Source organism: Spinacia oleracea, chromosome 4 (genome assembly GCF_020520425.1).
Source record: "Spinacia oleracea cultivar Varoflay chromosome 4, BTI_SOV_V1, whole genome shotgun sequence".
Taxonomy (NCBI): domain Eukaryota; kingdom Viridiplantae; phylum Streptophyta; class Magnoliopsida; order Caryophyllales; family Amaranthaceae; genus Spinacia; species Spinacia oleracea.
In genome coordinates this window covers 155,324,216-155,337,968 of record NC_079490.1, presented here as the reverse complement: position 1 = coordinate 155,337,968, position 13,753 = coordinate 155,324,216, and the positions used below count along the sequence as shown (strand labels likewise).

The 13,753-nt window shown below is 33.3% G+C and overlaps 1 protein-coding gene and 2 long non-coding RNA genes across 4 annotated transcripts; 1 reads left to right on the top strand and 2 right to left on the bottom strand.

The window, feature by feature from the left end:
- Positions 1 to 216: 216 nt before the first annotated feature.
- On the bottom strand, positions 217 to 3,702 carry LOC130459308 (uncharacterized). Its single transcript, XR_008918618.1, has 7 exons — positions 3,197 to 3,702; positions 2,991 to 3,107; positions 2,510 to 2,617; positions 1,950 to 2,258; positions 1,205 to 1,857; positions 468 to 818; positions 217 to 377 (listed from the first exon to the last, which is right to left on the bottom strand). It is a non-coding gene; the product is annotated as an uncharacterized lncRNA (long non-coding RNA).
- Positions 3,703 to 4,835: 1,133 nt separating this feature from the next.
- On the bottom strand, positions 4,836 to 8,298 carry LOC130459309 (uncharacterized). The gene is made up of 5 exons (XR_008918619.1): positions 6,905 to 8,298; positions 6,784 to 6,816; positions 6,338 to 6,609; positions 4,986 to 5,042; positions 4,836 to 4,892 (listed from the first exon to the last, which is right to left on the bottom strand). It is a non-coding gene; the product is annotated as an uncharacterized lncRNA (long non-coding RNA).
- Positions 8,299 to 8,799: 501 nt separating this feature from the next.
- On the top strand, positions 8,800 to 12,983 carry LOC130459306 (uncharacterized). 2 transcript variants are annotated; one of them, XM_056826578.1, is made up of 2 exons: positions 8,800 to 11,750; positions 12,849 to 12,983. In XM_056826578.1, the coding sequence occupies exon 1, from the start codon at positions 9,336 to 9,338 to the stop codon at positions 9,906 to 9,908; it is 573 nt and encodes a 190-aa protein (XP_056682556.1). In that variant the 5' UTR covers positions 8,800 to 9,335; the 3' UTR covers positions 9,909 to 11,750; positions 12,849 to 12,983. The 2 variants fall into 2 exon arrangements, with proteins under 2 accessions (XP_056682556.1, XP_056682555.1); XM_056826577.1 differs by lacking the exon at positions 12,849 to 12,983 and adding an exon at positions 12,365 to 12,758.
- Positions 12,984 to 13,753: the final 770 nt, after the last annotated feature.

The window sequence follows — 13,753 nt, the reverse complement described above, 5'->3', positions numbered from 1 at the left end:
ATTATATGTCTAAGTAAAGTATGAACATTATACGAAAATATAAAGAACATTTAAGAAAAGACTTATGAACATTTATTTATATATGTTCTAAAAATATTATTTAACATATTAAAGGAGGGAACATAAAATATTTATTAACACATATTTATATTTTGCAGAAGAATTAACTTTAATCTATTAGAATGTGATGAATTTAGCAATACCTTCCGAGATTGTTTTTGTTCAATATTGATTTTGGGTAACACCTTCCCCAATCCAAAGCCAATTTCCTCCAATTTATTCCATTTTTGTCCTATTTCCTTTGTCCAGCAGGACACAAGTGGAATTCGTCTTGGAGGGAAAAAGTTCATTCTTTGAACTCTGTCAAAATAGAAAATCTGCCATACAAAGTATAAGTGTTAGAAAATTTCTTAGATTGATCAAGTACATTAAAATCATAAATTTAGAAGGGGTAAATGATGTTATACCGTCAATAATGGCAATGATCCTGTGAAAAATGCTGCTTTGGCCTTTTCCTTCAGGTTTTTTTTATACCGTGCAGTAGTTGAGAGCAGTGCATCCCATACATACTTGCACCAGTTTAAGTTCCTGATCTGCCCATGATTCATCATTGAGAACAAAAATTTCTAGTATGCTTGGTTTGACAACGTGCTCTTGATCAACGTGTTGACAGTGACCACCAAGAAGCTTGTAATGAAATTTGCATCCGGTCCAGCCTTAATTTGGTCTTATTGACTGTAGTACTTCAAAATTTTCTGAACTGATGGGACCTTATTCCCAAGAGGATTCCACTTTTATATATGAAGATCTTCTTCCATCTGTTTTTTTTAATGAACAAAATTTAATTAAGAAAAACATTTTCAAACAGAAAGAACAACCAATTCAAAAAGAAAGAACAAACGCAACAACTATTATGAACAATTTTATGAATCAGGTTATAGAAAAAGAACAAACAACATAGAAATATGAACAATATACTATAAAGTAAGAACAAATAGTATAAAACAAATGAATATCAGGGACAAACAAGTTGAACAAATATTTAATGAACAAAATTCCAAAAATTGATAATGTATATTAAGCTATACACAATTGAACAAAAAACTGTAAGAGAAAGAACATGTATAATACATGCATAATGAAGTTAGAATTTTTTAAGTCTATAACATATTGAAAATATAAGTATAGACTTAAAATCATTTACCTTGCCATGAATTCAGAAAATTCTTCACTAGCCTTGTCAGACTTTGCCTCAACTATGTCTACTTCACCCCTAGGAAGGCCATAAATCTTTTCTACATCCTCAAATTCTATTAGAATTTTTTCATTCTTCGGTAGATATAGATATTGACTGTTTTCCTCAAAGTTGTTACACAGCCATGTAACAAATTGTTGGGATGAAGTAGGTAGCTGGAAATCTAGCAATGGTCCTAGAACAATATTTCGAACGACCTCCTTCTTCTCTTCATTCATCATGGAAATGAAATTAATGAATTTTCCATGTCCTCCTCTAACACCAGTTTTTTCTTCCTCTTCTTCCTCTACTTTCTCCTTGAAAATAGTGATTGTCTTCTTTCCTTTTTTTCTTGCAGGAACTTCTTTGGTAATGATTGCCAAAGGGAAAACCTCCCGTTTCACAATTAAAGCTGATTAACAAAACAAAAAATTAATGCAGGAACAATAAGAATAAAAAAAAATTACACACACACATTCAAGTATGTTTATTTTGACCGTTTTCTGAGTTCTGAATATCATCATCTTCATTCTCTTCCTTCACCTCATAATCCTCATCGGTTATTTTCCTCTTCCTTTTCTTTTCAGCATGTAGTCTTGCTTTTGGTGTTGTTCTTGTTAATGCTAAAAAAGGAACACATATAAGTAACTTTGAACATCAATCATAGAATTTTGAATTTTGAATTTTATGGAAAAAAAATAAAATTGACTCTGACCTATTTTTTGTTTTTGTTTTTCAAAAATGTGAAACCTCTCTTTCACCGCTAGTGTTCGGTCTGTTAGAAAAGAACATACAGTTAAGAAGCTTTGATAAATATGTAATACAACCTTTAACATTTTAGTATATTAAGTATACATTTTTTCATCCTTTTTTGTTCTTTGTCTTCTTCTTCCTCCCATTCCTCGCCTTCGTTCTCTACCTCCTCTTCCTCTTCTTCCTCTTCTTCTTGTACCTCTTCTTCTTGTTCCTTTTTTCAAACCAGCTTGTATCTTCCTTTTCCCCTGAACAGTAACTTTTCCATGTCCTGTGAATAGAACATAATGGAGAAAAACTTTGAACATATGACCAAAAATTTTGAATAATTGTAAAGAATTTTGAACATATGACCAAAAACTTTGAACATAATGGAGAAAAACTTTGAACATATGACCAAAAACTTTGAATAATTGTATGAGATAAACACAGAAAGAATTTTTCACGCAAACAAAAATAACATTTTATGATAATAAAATGAACATTCTTCGAAAAAACTTTAAACAATGTTAAATGTAAAACCTTTATGCTGTTCATCTCTCACTTCTTCAATATCATTTTTCTTGCTTCTTTTCATTCATGTCCTAGCAGGAAGAATTCTTGCCTTAACAGATAATTTTTTCTCAACTCCTGTAAAAAAGATCATAATGTATTTAATATATTACTCCCTCCGTCCCAAATTAGTTGTTACACTTTCCTTTTTCGTCCGTCCCAGATTAGTTGTTACACTTCTAAATTAGGAATGACCCCACAATTATTATATTGTCTCTCTCTTCCCACTAACATTTTATTTGTCCCCACGCCCTCTCTCATTCAATTAAAAAAATACCCCACTAACTCCTATCACATCTACTTTTTCAATAAAATAACAATTGATAACCAAACAACCACTTATCACCTAAAATTTTGTGCAAAGGTAAGTGTAACGACTATTCTGGGACAGAGGGAGTAACATTTTACCAAATAACTTCGAAAATTTATCATTTTTTTTATATATGTGTACCTTTTTGCTTCTATGGTTTTATGATCTCAACATCATCAGGCTCAGGCACATCTTCTTTCTCAGCCCCTTTCCTTTTCTTTGGAGTATTTGTTACTTTTGAAGTAACTTCAGAGACATCTACATTAACAAAAAATACTAAGTACAACTTATATAATAACATATTTGAACATTTACTGAAATAAGATTGAACAATTGTAAATAGTTACCTTTGCCTTCAAATTCTTCTTTGCTAACAATTTCAGCAGAAACTTTTTCTGACACTTTCACCATTGATCTTGTATTTATTTTTGGTTTGTACGAATCTGATATCTTGTGTAACTGCTTTTGTAGTGATTCATCGATAGTTATAGTTGGAATGGTCCTCTTCTTGTTAGCTGATGTTTTCCTTCCTCTTTTTCTTCCATTGCCACTATTGGTTTGACCTTCACTCTCGGAAGCATTTAGATCTTCAACGACTGTGCTAATTGCTTTTGTGGCATCATCTTCTTCTTTTTCTTTTTCTCAGCTTCCTTCCTCATTGTTTCAGCTTTATCTTCTCCCTCCTTTTTTTTCTCAGCCTCCATCCTCTTGTTTTCCATCCTCTTGTTTTCATCATTTTCCTCTTGTTTTCTTTTTCTCAGCTTCCTTCCTCATTGTTTCAGTTTTATCTTCTTCCTCCTTTTTTTTTTCTCAGCCTCCATCCTCTTTTTTGCAGCTTCTTTCTGCTCAGCTTGTCATTGGGCTTCTGCAGCAGCTGCAGATGCCTTTTCCCCAACCTCTCTTTTGGCTTCTACATCAGCTGCAACTGCCCTTTTCTCAGCTTGTATTTTTGCTTCTGCGGCAGCTGTAGCTATCCTTTCCTCAGCTTCTTTGCTGGCCTTTTCAGCAGCTGCAACTACCCTTTCCGCAGCCTTTTTGTTGTTGTTTTGCCTGATGCTCTTTGCTAGAAGTTTCTTCCCTAAAATGTTGCCCCTGATATACAAATAAGATATGTAAAAACTTCAAGTAATAATATTATGAATAAATAGGTTAAAGAACAAATAAATTCAATAAACAAAGCAAAAATAAGTATGATCATATATATGAAAATGTATGAACAATATCATTAAAATATAAACTTACAAATAAACAAGAAAGAACAAGCCATTCAATAATAAAGAATAAACCATAAAAAATAAAGAACAAACAATTCCAAAAGAAAGAACAAACAATGAAACAATTATGAACAAATATGCAGAAGGAAATGAATTGTAAAAAAGAAAGAAAAAATAATACAAAAACAAAGAACAAACTTATTTTTTGTTTCACTTTGTGATTGTATTGAAGATTTTGATGAACCTTTTCATTTTCTTCACTGTATTTTGAATAATATGATGTTAATAGACATGCTATTTTATATGATGTTAAAATTAAAATCATTCAACTAGAATGAACATATAGAAGTAAAAGTATGAACATTTACATAAGAATTCAAACAAACAAAAAACAAAGGAGGTCAAAATTTTCAATAAGAAAGAATAAAGAATATGAAACAACGAACATATAGTTACAAAAGAAAGAACAGAAAATGAAATTATTTTGAATATAGAGGCATATAATTTTTTTATTTTTTTAAAATTTCAAAAACTACAAAATGAAATATCAAATAATATAAAAAGAAAGAACAAACATACCAAAGCTTTAAAAATCATTGCAGGTTTAAAATTGTACCTATTTTTTGTATCACTCTTTGTTTGTACCGAAGATTTTGAAGGACCTTTCTGATCTACTTCACTGTAATTTAATTAATATGATGTTAATATACATGCTATTTTATATAAAATTTAAAATGATTCAACTAAATTAAAAATTCACATTATTTTATACCTTGATGTTTTTTGAACTTCTGGTTGGGATTTTGATGAAGATTTCTCATCTCCTTCACTGTAATTTGAATAGTAAGGTGTAAACGGACACGTCATTTTATATAAAATTTTAAATCATTCAACTAAATTAAAAATTGACATTATCTTATACCTCAATGTTTTTTGAACTTCTGGCTCGGAAGTTGAAGATGCTTTCCCATCTCCTTCACTGTATTTTTAATAATACGATGTTAATGAACACACTATATTATATAAAATTAAAAATCATTCAAATCAAATAAAAAATTGACATTATCTTATACCTTAATGCTTTCTAAACTTCTGGCTGGGATCTAGTTGGTCCCCGCTTAATTTTGATTACTAACCTTTTTTGTTGAGCAATAGAATTTATAAATGTGTAACTAATGAGTGTCCAGAGAAAATACAGTTTGAAGAAATGAATATTTTATGAAAACAAAATGAACATTTAACATAAAAACAGTTATCATGAGTTCGAGAGTTAATATTAAAAAGGACTGAAGAAATGAACAAAAGTTCTAAACATTGATATTATGATTATAGCACTTGAAATAATTGAACATTTCTAAACCAAACTCAGTATATCAAAATTAGCAGTTTGAAAGAAATGAACATTTTATATAAAGAAATTGAATATTTCACCAAAACAAATTGAACATTTTGCATACATGATTGTAGGTTAAAATTTTTGGGATAGAAAAAAATGAATAAAAGTACAAAAAATATTTGGATTATGAATATAATATTTGAAATATGTTTCTAAACAAAACTCAGTAACAAAAAATATTCCAGTTAAAAAATGAACATTTTATAAAAAGAAATTAAATATTTTACAAAAACATATTGAACATTTTGCAAACTGACAGTTATCATGAGTTCTAGACTTAATTTTTTGGACAGAGGAATGAACAAATGTTCAAATCATTTGGATTATACATATAACATTCGAAATAATTCAACATTCCTAAAGAAAATTCAGTAGACCAAAAAGGATATCCAGTTTGGAAAATATGAACATTTTTCAAAAAGAAATTGAATATTTTGCAATAATCAATTGAACATTTTGCATAAGACAGTTATCATGAGTTCTAGACTTAATTTATTGTACAGAGGAATGAACAAAAGTTCAAATTATTTGGATTTTGCATATAACATTGGAAATAATTCAACATTTCTAAACAAAACTCAGTAGACTAAAATGAATATCTAGTTTAAAAAATATGAACATTTTACATATAAAAAATGAACATTTAACATAAGGATAGAAGAACTCAACAAAAGTTCATCACATTTATATTATGATAATAATATTTGAAATAATTGACATTCCTAATCCAAATTTGAATCATCAATAAGATTATTCTTAAATCTCTATGAATATGAACAATTGATCATTATTTTGTATTTTCGTATTGTATCAAACGTCTAAAATGGAACATTCGTAAATTAAATAGAAATTGATTCAAAAACATAAAAATTACTTACTGGACTGTGTCTTTTTGCTTTTCAGTTCCGATTTCAGTCTCAATTTTGTATTTTCCAGTTCAGTGACCAAAAAACCAAAAGTTAGGGTTTGGTAAAATCATTACGCAACGAAAATGAACATTAAAATAAAAATGATTGAACATTAACATTAAATTGATTGAACATATGTAAATTAAAATGAATTTTATCTACGAAAACTTATAATTACTTACTCCGTCATGTCTTCTTGCTTTCCAGTGCCGATTTTTGGCTGATTACTAGATTTTCCAGTACTATAGCAAAAAAATCAGAAGTTAGGGTTTGGTAAACTCATAAGCCAAAAAAATTGAACATTATAATGAAATAAATTGAACATTATAATGAAAAAAACTGAAAAATTATTAAATTAAACAGAAATTAAGTAATAAAACAGCTGCATGTACGAAATCTGAACTGAAATTACATACGTTTGTTCTTTTTCTTTCGGCAACTTTGTACTTCTGAAATAGAACAAAAATAAGCAAAATTAGGTTTCATATTTAGTTCGAAAATAAAATCGAAACATCAGAATCAGTTGTAATTACTTACTTTTTGTTTTTATTTGGATTTTGAAGCTTGTTCATGTCGATTTCATCTCTAACATCCATTTTTCTCCTCTTTTTTCACCAAAAAGAAGGAACATATTTCTTCTCTTGATTTTTTCTGCAAATATAGTTTTTATAATGAAGATTAGTAGCAGTTTGAAGAGAGAGAAAGTAAATTGAGGTGGTTGGAGGAAGTTTAATGACGGTTTTAGGAGAGAGAAAACAATCGTGGTTGATGAGTGGGCGGAGGAGAGAGAAATTTTTTTGCGTGCCAAGAATTTGATAAGGTTTCAAAATTATTTCTTTTTTTTGTATTTATAGGCAATTCCTGCGCGTAACTCACATCCCTTTTTTTAAATTTATGTATACCGCGCGTGCCTTCACGCGCTTATCATTGGCAGGGGGTACAACCAACTTGGTTGTACCCGGGTATTTTACCCAAAACAACGCTGCGCGTCGTTTTGGGCAGGGGGTACAACCAACTTGGCTATACATGGGTATAGCAATTAGGCGTATGAACCAACCTGCCAAAAACGACAAATTTTGACTCTCGTCAAATTGGACGATAAAACGTTGGATGGGTAGGGTGATCACCATAATTATCCACATGTCAAATATTATGGTTGGCTTTTGCTTTGTATCCTTTGTTATTGCTAAATTGTAAAATGATTTTATAAAATGTGAAAATTATTTTCTAAAAAGATTGAAATAATATTTACTTATTAATTAATTAAAATCTATTTAGCTTAATAATTAATTATTTTAGATAATTAAATAAGTTAAACAAACCAATCCTACAACCCCTCTGCCGGCCCAAACCACCGCCTCGAGAATCGGTGGTCGGAGATCGCGAACAGAAGGAAATAGAGGGACTGAAGTTGAGGAGGAGAGGGGAGGGGGCGGTGGAGAGGCAAAGGCGAAAGGGAGGTTGTCGGTGAAGGGGTTGTCGGAAAATGTATAAAACTTGAAATGAATAAACATTGCTTCAATAAATAAAAGTTAAGTTTAAATGTATAAAAGTGAACCTTAAATGAATAAACGTGAACCTTAAATGAATAAAATTGAACCTTAAAAATAAACTCAGCGTTTATTCATTTCAAGTTTTATTCAATTTTATTCATTTAGCTCACATTTTATTTATTTTCAAGTTTTTATTTATTTTCAATATGTGGTAATGACCAATGGCTTATTTAGCTATATGCAAACTTTATAAAAAACTAGCCAACTACGCCATTGGTTATTACCAAAACACAAAAATATAGTTTGCATCTAGCCAACTACGCCATTGGTTATTACCATAACACAAAAATACAGTTTGCATCTAGCCAACTACGCTATTGGTCATTACAATACTTTCCCATAATCATTTTTTGATGTTATAAGTTTAAAACTAGTTAAATATTATTCAATATCTTACAATTGAAATAAAAAATTTGTTACTTATTAAATATTTATGAATAGTTTTTTATATTTATATCGAAAAATCTTGAATTATATTAAATAAGTGTATAAAATTTTGCTTAAAAGTAATTTAAGGATCATTTATTTTAACTAGCTCGATTTACTAATTTAAGATTCAATTTTAAATATTTAAAAATCAAGTTTTATTCATTGAAACTCACCGTTTATTCATTTTCAAGTTTTATCCATTTTAATTTATTTAGCTTACCGTTTATTTATTTTCAAGTTTTAATTCATTTTCAATGTGTGGTAATTACCAATGGCTTAGTTGGCTATATGAAAACTTTATCAAAAGCTAGCCAACTACGCTATTGGTTATTACCAAAACACAAAAATACAGTTTGCATCTAGTCAACTACGCCATTGGTTATTGCCATAACACAAAAATACAGTTTGCGTCTAGCCAACTACGCAATTGGTATGTACGTGTGACAAAAGTATATCGAAGGATTAGCATGCATGATATATTACGAATAATTGAAAATTCAAGAATAGTATAATGAAATATTGAAAGTTGTATCAAAATCCTCAACTTTGGTGTTCATAACCAATCCCAAGTATCTCTGCCATGAAGTAGGCGCACGTTAAGGGCTTCTTGCTAACGTACACCCCTCCATTGCAATGACGAGGAAAAAGAAAACACAGAGGAATGAGGTTAGTGAAGTGAACGAGGAAGCATCTGCTCTCCTTCATGATGAAGTTTCAAGACCCAAAAACCAAAACCAACTGAGAAAAACAATACCCAGTAAACCCGATGGAAGTCAATCTGCGAGGGTGGCGCCACCAGTTGTTCTGCCTCATACGAGCAACAGTCCGCCATCACCGGAGCTTATGGAGACGATAAAGGCATACCATGATTCAGTTTATCAACATTTACTTACCCCGTCTGAGAATCCTGTGATTTTGACTCGACCACCTTCAATGGTGAACGTCATGGCTGATGCTTTGGAGAAAGGGTTCAGGGGGATTCAGCGATGGTGAAGATGACGGAACTCATGAAGAATCTTAATGATGCCTTAGGATTGAATGTGAATGCTGGAATTCCATATGTGAACCCTGGAATTAGTGAAACAGAGCAACTCCGTACAGAGGGTGTTTCACAAACTCAATCTGTTCAACGACGACTTGAGATGGAGGCACCATGGACTAGCTTGTTCAAACCTACCAACCTTGCTGCTAAAGGTATCCCCTTATCCTTCATTGCACCTACGATTTCAGATGGTGAACCAGTTGCAATTTTGGATAAAACAGATCTCGATAAAATGGTTAGTAAATGGGATGCTGCCTTAATCATGTATGTTGTAGGAGAGGTGCCTTCTATTGGTGTTGTTCTGAGGTTCTTTGCTAAGGATTGGTCTCATTTGAGCAAACCTCAGGTGTTGTTTCATGAGGATGGATACTTTGTAGTTCGTTTTGCTACAAAAAAGGAAAGAGATGAGGTGATTTGTGCAGGTCCTCATACCTTTCAAGGTAGACCAGTGATTGTTAAGCCTTGGTCATCTCATTTCAATTTCCAAAATGTAGTGCTTAGAGTTGTTCCTATTTAGGTGAAACTGCCTAATCTTCCTTTGACTTGCTGGGGTTCTGACTCACTTAGTAGGATAGGTAGTCTCCTTGGAACTCCCTTATTTGCTGATGAATGCACCACTTCTCAGCAGAGAATTTCATTTGCTAGAATTTTGATTGAAACTGATGTTACTAGGGATTTGCCAAAGACTGTGAGTATACAGGATGGGGTATGAGTTACTTTTGAGCAAAAAATTGTGTATGAATGGTTGCCTCCCTACTGTAAGAATTGTAAGGTGGTTGGGCATGTGTGTGGGGGGACAGGCAAGAACACCACTAGATTTAGGCCAGCTGCAAATGTTCAGAAGAAAGTAACCCAGATTTGGAAGCCAAAACAGACTGATCAGCCCAAACAAGCTGCCCAGAATATAGAGGGTGAAGGTCATATTGATGGTGACCCTGTGCAAGATGACTTAAGGCCACAGTTTGATGTTACTATCACTCCTATTGTGTCTGTGCAGGATGATGGTTGGAGAGTGGTGTCTAGAAGGAAAGTGAGTGCTAAGAGTCCTGTGAGAAGTGTTGGGTTAGTCCAAGTTCACACAAGGTCAACTAGTGAGCTCATTGAGGGGATTGGGGGAGTGGAGGGGGATTCAAATGCTGTAACATGATTATTTGCACCTGGAATGTTAGGGGTATGAATGACCCTTCTAAAGTAGGAGAAATAAGAAGGTTTATGCAGCAGAATAATGTGAGTATTGTTGCTTTAATTCAAACTAAAGACAAAGAAAGTAATATAAAGAAAATTCAGAATAAATTTGGGTATGTGTGGAGATGGGAAGCTAACTACTCTCACTCACCAAGAGGGAGAATCTGGTTGGGATGGAAGCATGCAGTTGTTACTTTACATGTAAGGTGTGTCACAAAACAATTGATTCATGCCTGTGTTGTTGATAAGAAGGGTGATTTCAGCTCTGCTTTCACAGCTGTGTATGGTCTTCATTCAGTTGATACTAGGAGACCTTTATGGGCTTCTTTGGGTCAACTACATCAACACACTAGTAGAAAAAACCCCTGTTGCACCCCCCTTGTTGCAGCGTACATGTATTAATACGCTTCAACAACCAGTAGGTCAACGCGGGTCAAACCTTTTAAAGGGTTGTTGCAGCGTACAAATTTAATTGCCCCTTGCAAAAGAGTTTGTTGCAGCGTACGTTGTAAAAGCCCCCTGCAATAACCCGTTATTTTGCAGCGTACGGTGTAAAAGCCCCCTGCAATAACACATGTTCTAAAAAAAATTCGCTGCAACATAAGTTTCGTATTCAGACCAACATATCATCTCAAGTTCTCAACTCGCGCTCAACTCCCTTCTTCTTCTTCCCTCAGCTTTCCCTACGTCTCGCCAGTCGCTGGTGGTTCTCGCCTCCTCGCCAGTATCCGGTGGTCTCTTTCCTCGCCTCCGATCCTCGCCTCCTCGCCAGTGGGTCTTTTTCCACCTTGAAAATTCCAGCCCGCGCTCAATGCAGATCTGACCCTTCTTCTTCGATCTTCCCTCAGCTGTACGGGAAACACTGCAGACCTTGCCCCTTCTTCTTCTTTGATCTTCCTCGCTGGCCCCCCTTCTTCTTCCCTCTGCGTTTTTTCTCTCTCCTCTGCTTCTCAGAAAATTAGGGTTTGTGAATTGAATTGAATTGGGGATTTGGGAGTTAGGGATCTTCATATCGGCGGTAGAGCACCACTCCACAGCAGCGCCGTGAGTGAAGGCCCGACAAACCGCAGTGGTGGTCGACACATCCGAATCTTATTCATCAGTTGAGGATAGCAATCTTCGATACCCGAAGATTGAGCTCCATGATTATGAACCTCGCGTGTTTCCTCCGCTGGTAATTTAATTTTGTTCTTGAATTTGTGTTACTTTACTTTAATTCTTATTTAATTTATTGATTAATCAACTTTATTGGTTTAATTTGATTTGATGCCTCGTTGAAAAATATGAAGATGTATAGTTTCTGTGAAAATTTGATGTGATGTTGTATTGAATTAGTTGCTTGTTGATGCATCTGTATTTGCTAAAGTTGTTGGGGGTGTTCCTGCTAATGTTGCCGTCGGAATATCGGGATTAGGAGGGTCAATTTGCCTGTTTCTTTAATCTTTCACTTTCATAATTCTATTATTTCTAAATTTTGTTTGGTAATTTTTGAATTAAATTCTTGAGTTAGGGTTCTGAATTCTCCTTTTGTTATGCGTTTTGGTGATTTTCAAATGAAATTTGTCACAGTTACGATGAAACCTCGGCTTTCACTTTCATAATTTATTTCTAAACTTTCATAATTCCATTATTTCTTTAATCTTTCACTTTCATAATTCCATTATTTCTAAATTTTGTTTTCTAAATGCATTGGGGATAGTGGTATCTGGTATGGTATGGTGGTATTATACTGTTATGAAACTGATCCAGCTACTTACCCAAGTTCTCAGATCAAGTTCATATTTGTAGGTGCAAGTGGAAGGTTAGAATGAATAGAGCATGAAAATTGCCCGTTATAGGTTCTGCTGTGATGTCAAATGGAAGGTGTGATCAGCTTGGTGGAAGTTAGTTATACAGGGGTATAAATACAAAAGGGAAGGCAAACGTATTCATTGAGAAAAATATCATTTCAATTGTAATTCCTTGGGAGTTAGTTGTCCACTCGAATGCCAGATAACTTTGTTTTGCTTTTCTACTATCTGCAAATTTAATACCATCTTTCTCATCTCTCTTCAGCTCTCTTCGTATATCCGATTCTCCACCTACTCTTAATTTTTGCAACTAAAACTTCATTCTACTTCATGTTACCAATGCATCACAACAAAGTTATATGGTGCCTTTTCAAGAATTATGTCTTTAGGAATAAACATTAGCTTATGATGAATTGATGATCTATGTGCTTTTTTTTGAGGGTGGTGTACATAGTTGTGACATTTTCTGTGTTCAATTGCAGTTCAAGGAGATGGGTGGGAGGATCATGTCTTCTGAGCCACCCAAAGCCATGGATCAGTCTGCAGAGAAGAAGAAAGGTTTTGCTGACTAATTGAACAAGCTAAAACCTGTCAATGAAGAGAAAGATCATTGGGTAATGATTTCTCTTCACTTTCTTTTCACTTCCATGTCTGTTATATATCAATATTGGAGGGTGGCTTTGCTGCTATTGATGCTGAAATTATGTCCCTAAATCTCCTGGTAGTGCTTTAGCCCAAACCAAATGCTTGGATACTCTTGAATGGATGTACATTTTTTTTCTTTATTGGTGTTGTGTAAATTTGAATTGTAGTATGGATATCCTTTATGCTGTATGGTTTTTGAGTTTCCAAGGCTTGTCTTTTGCTGGAGGGTTTTCTCGAGGAAAGTAATAGACATAGTTATTTTAATTTGGATATTATGTCCAAGAGTCAGTATTGATGCTTTTAATATTTAAAGTTGATTCTTGATTAGTAGCATGATGCTTTTGAAGCCACCTATTTCATGTTTTATCGTTTATTCTTGCCATTTTATGTGGGCACACTCTTTCTTTAGTTATGGGGTTCCCTTTTAAATTATGTGCTGGATCTTCTACATGAATTTTGTGGCATATTCTTGTTCAGAACTCAGAAGGTCGTTGCTTGATCAACTTATTCTTCGTTGGATGAATAAATTGTAAATTGGAAAGCCGAAGGCAATGGTAGCATTGTTGGCTCCTTTATTTACTGTCTTATGTATTGAATAATGTGAGAGTTTGTTCATCATATAAATTATTTTCATGTTATATTAGGTACCCGATGAAGCTGTATCCAAGTGTACAGGATGTGGAGGAGATTTTAGTGCCTTCAATCGTAGGGTATGTTTGGAACTGAGTATTGAGAAACTTTG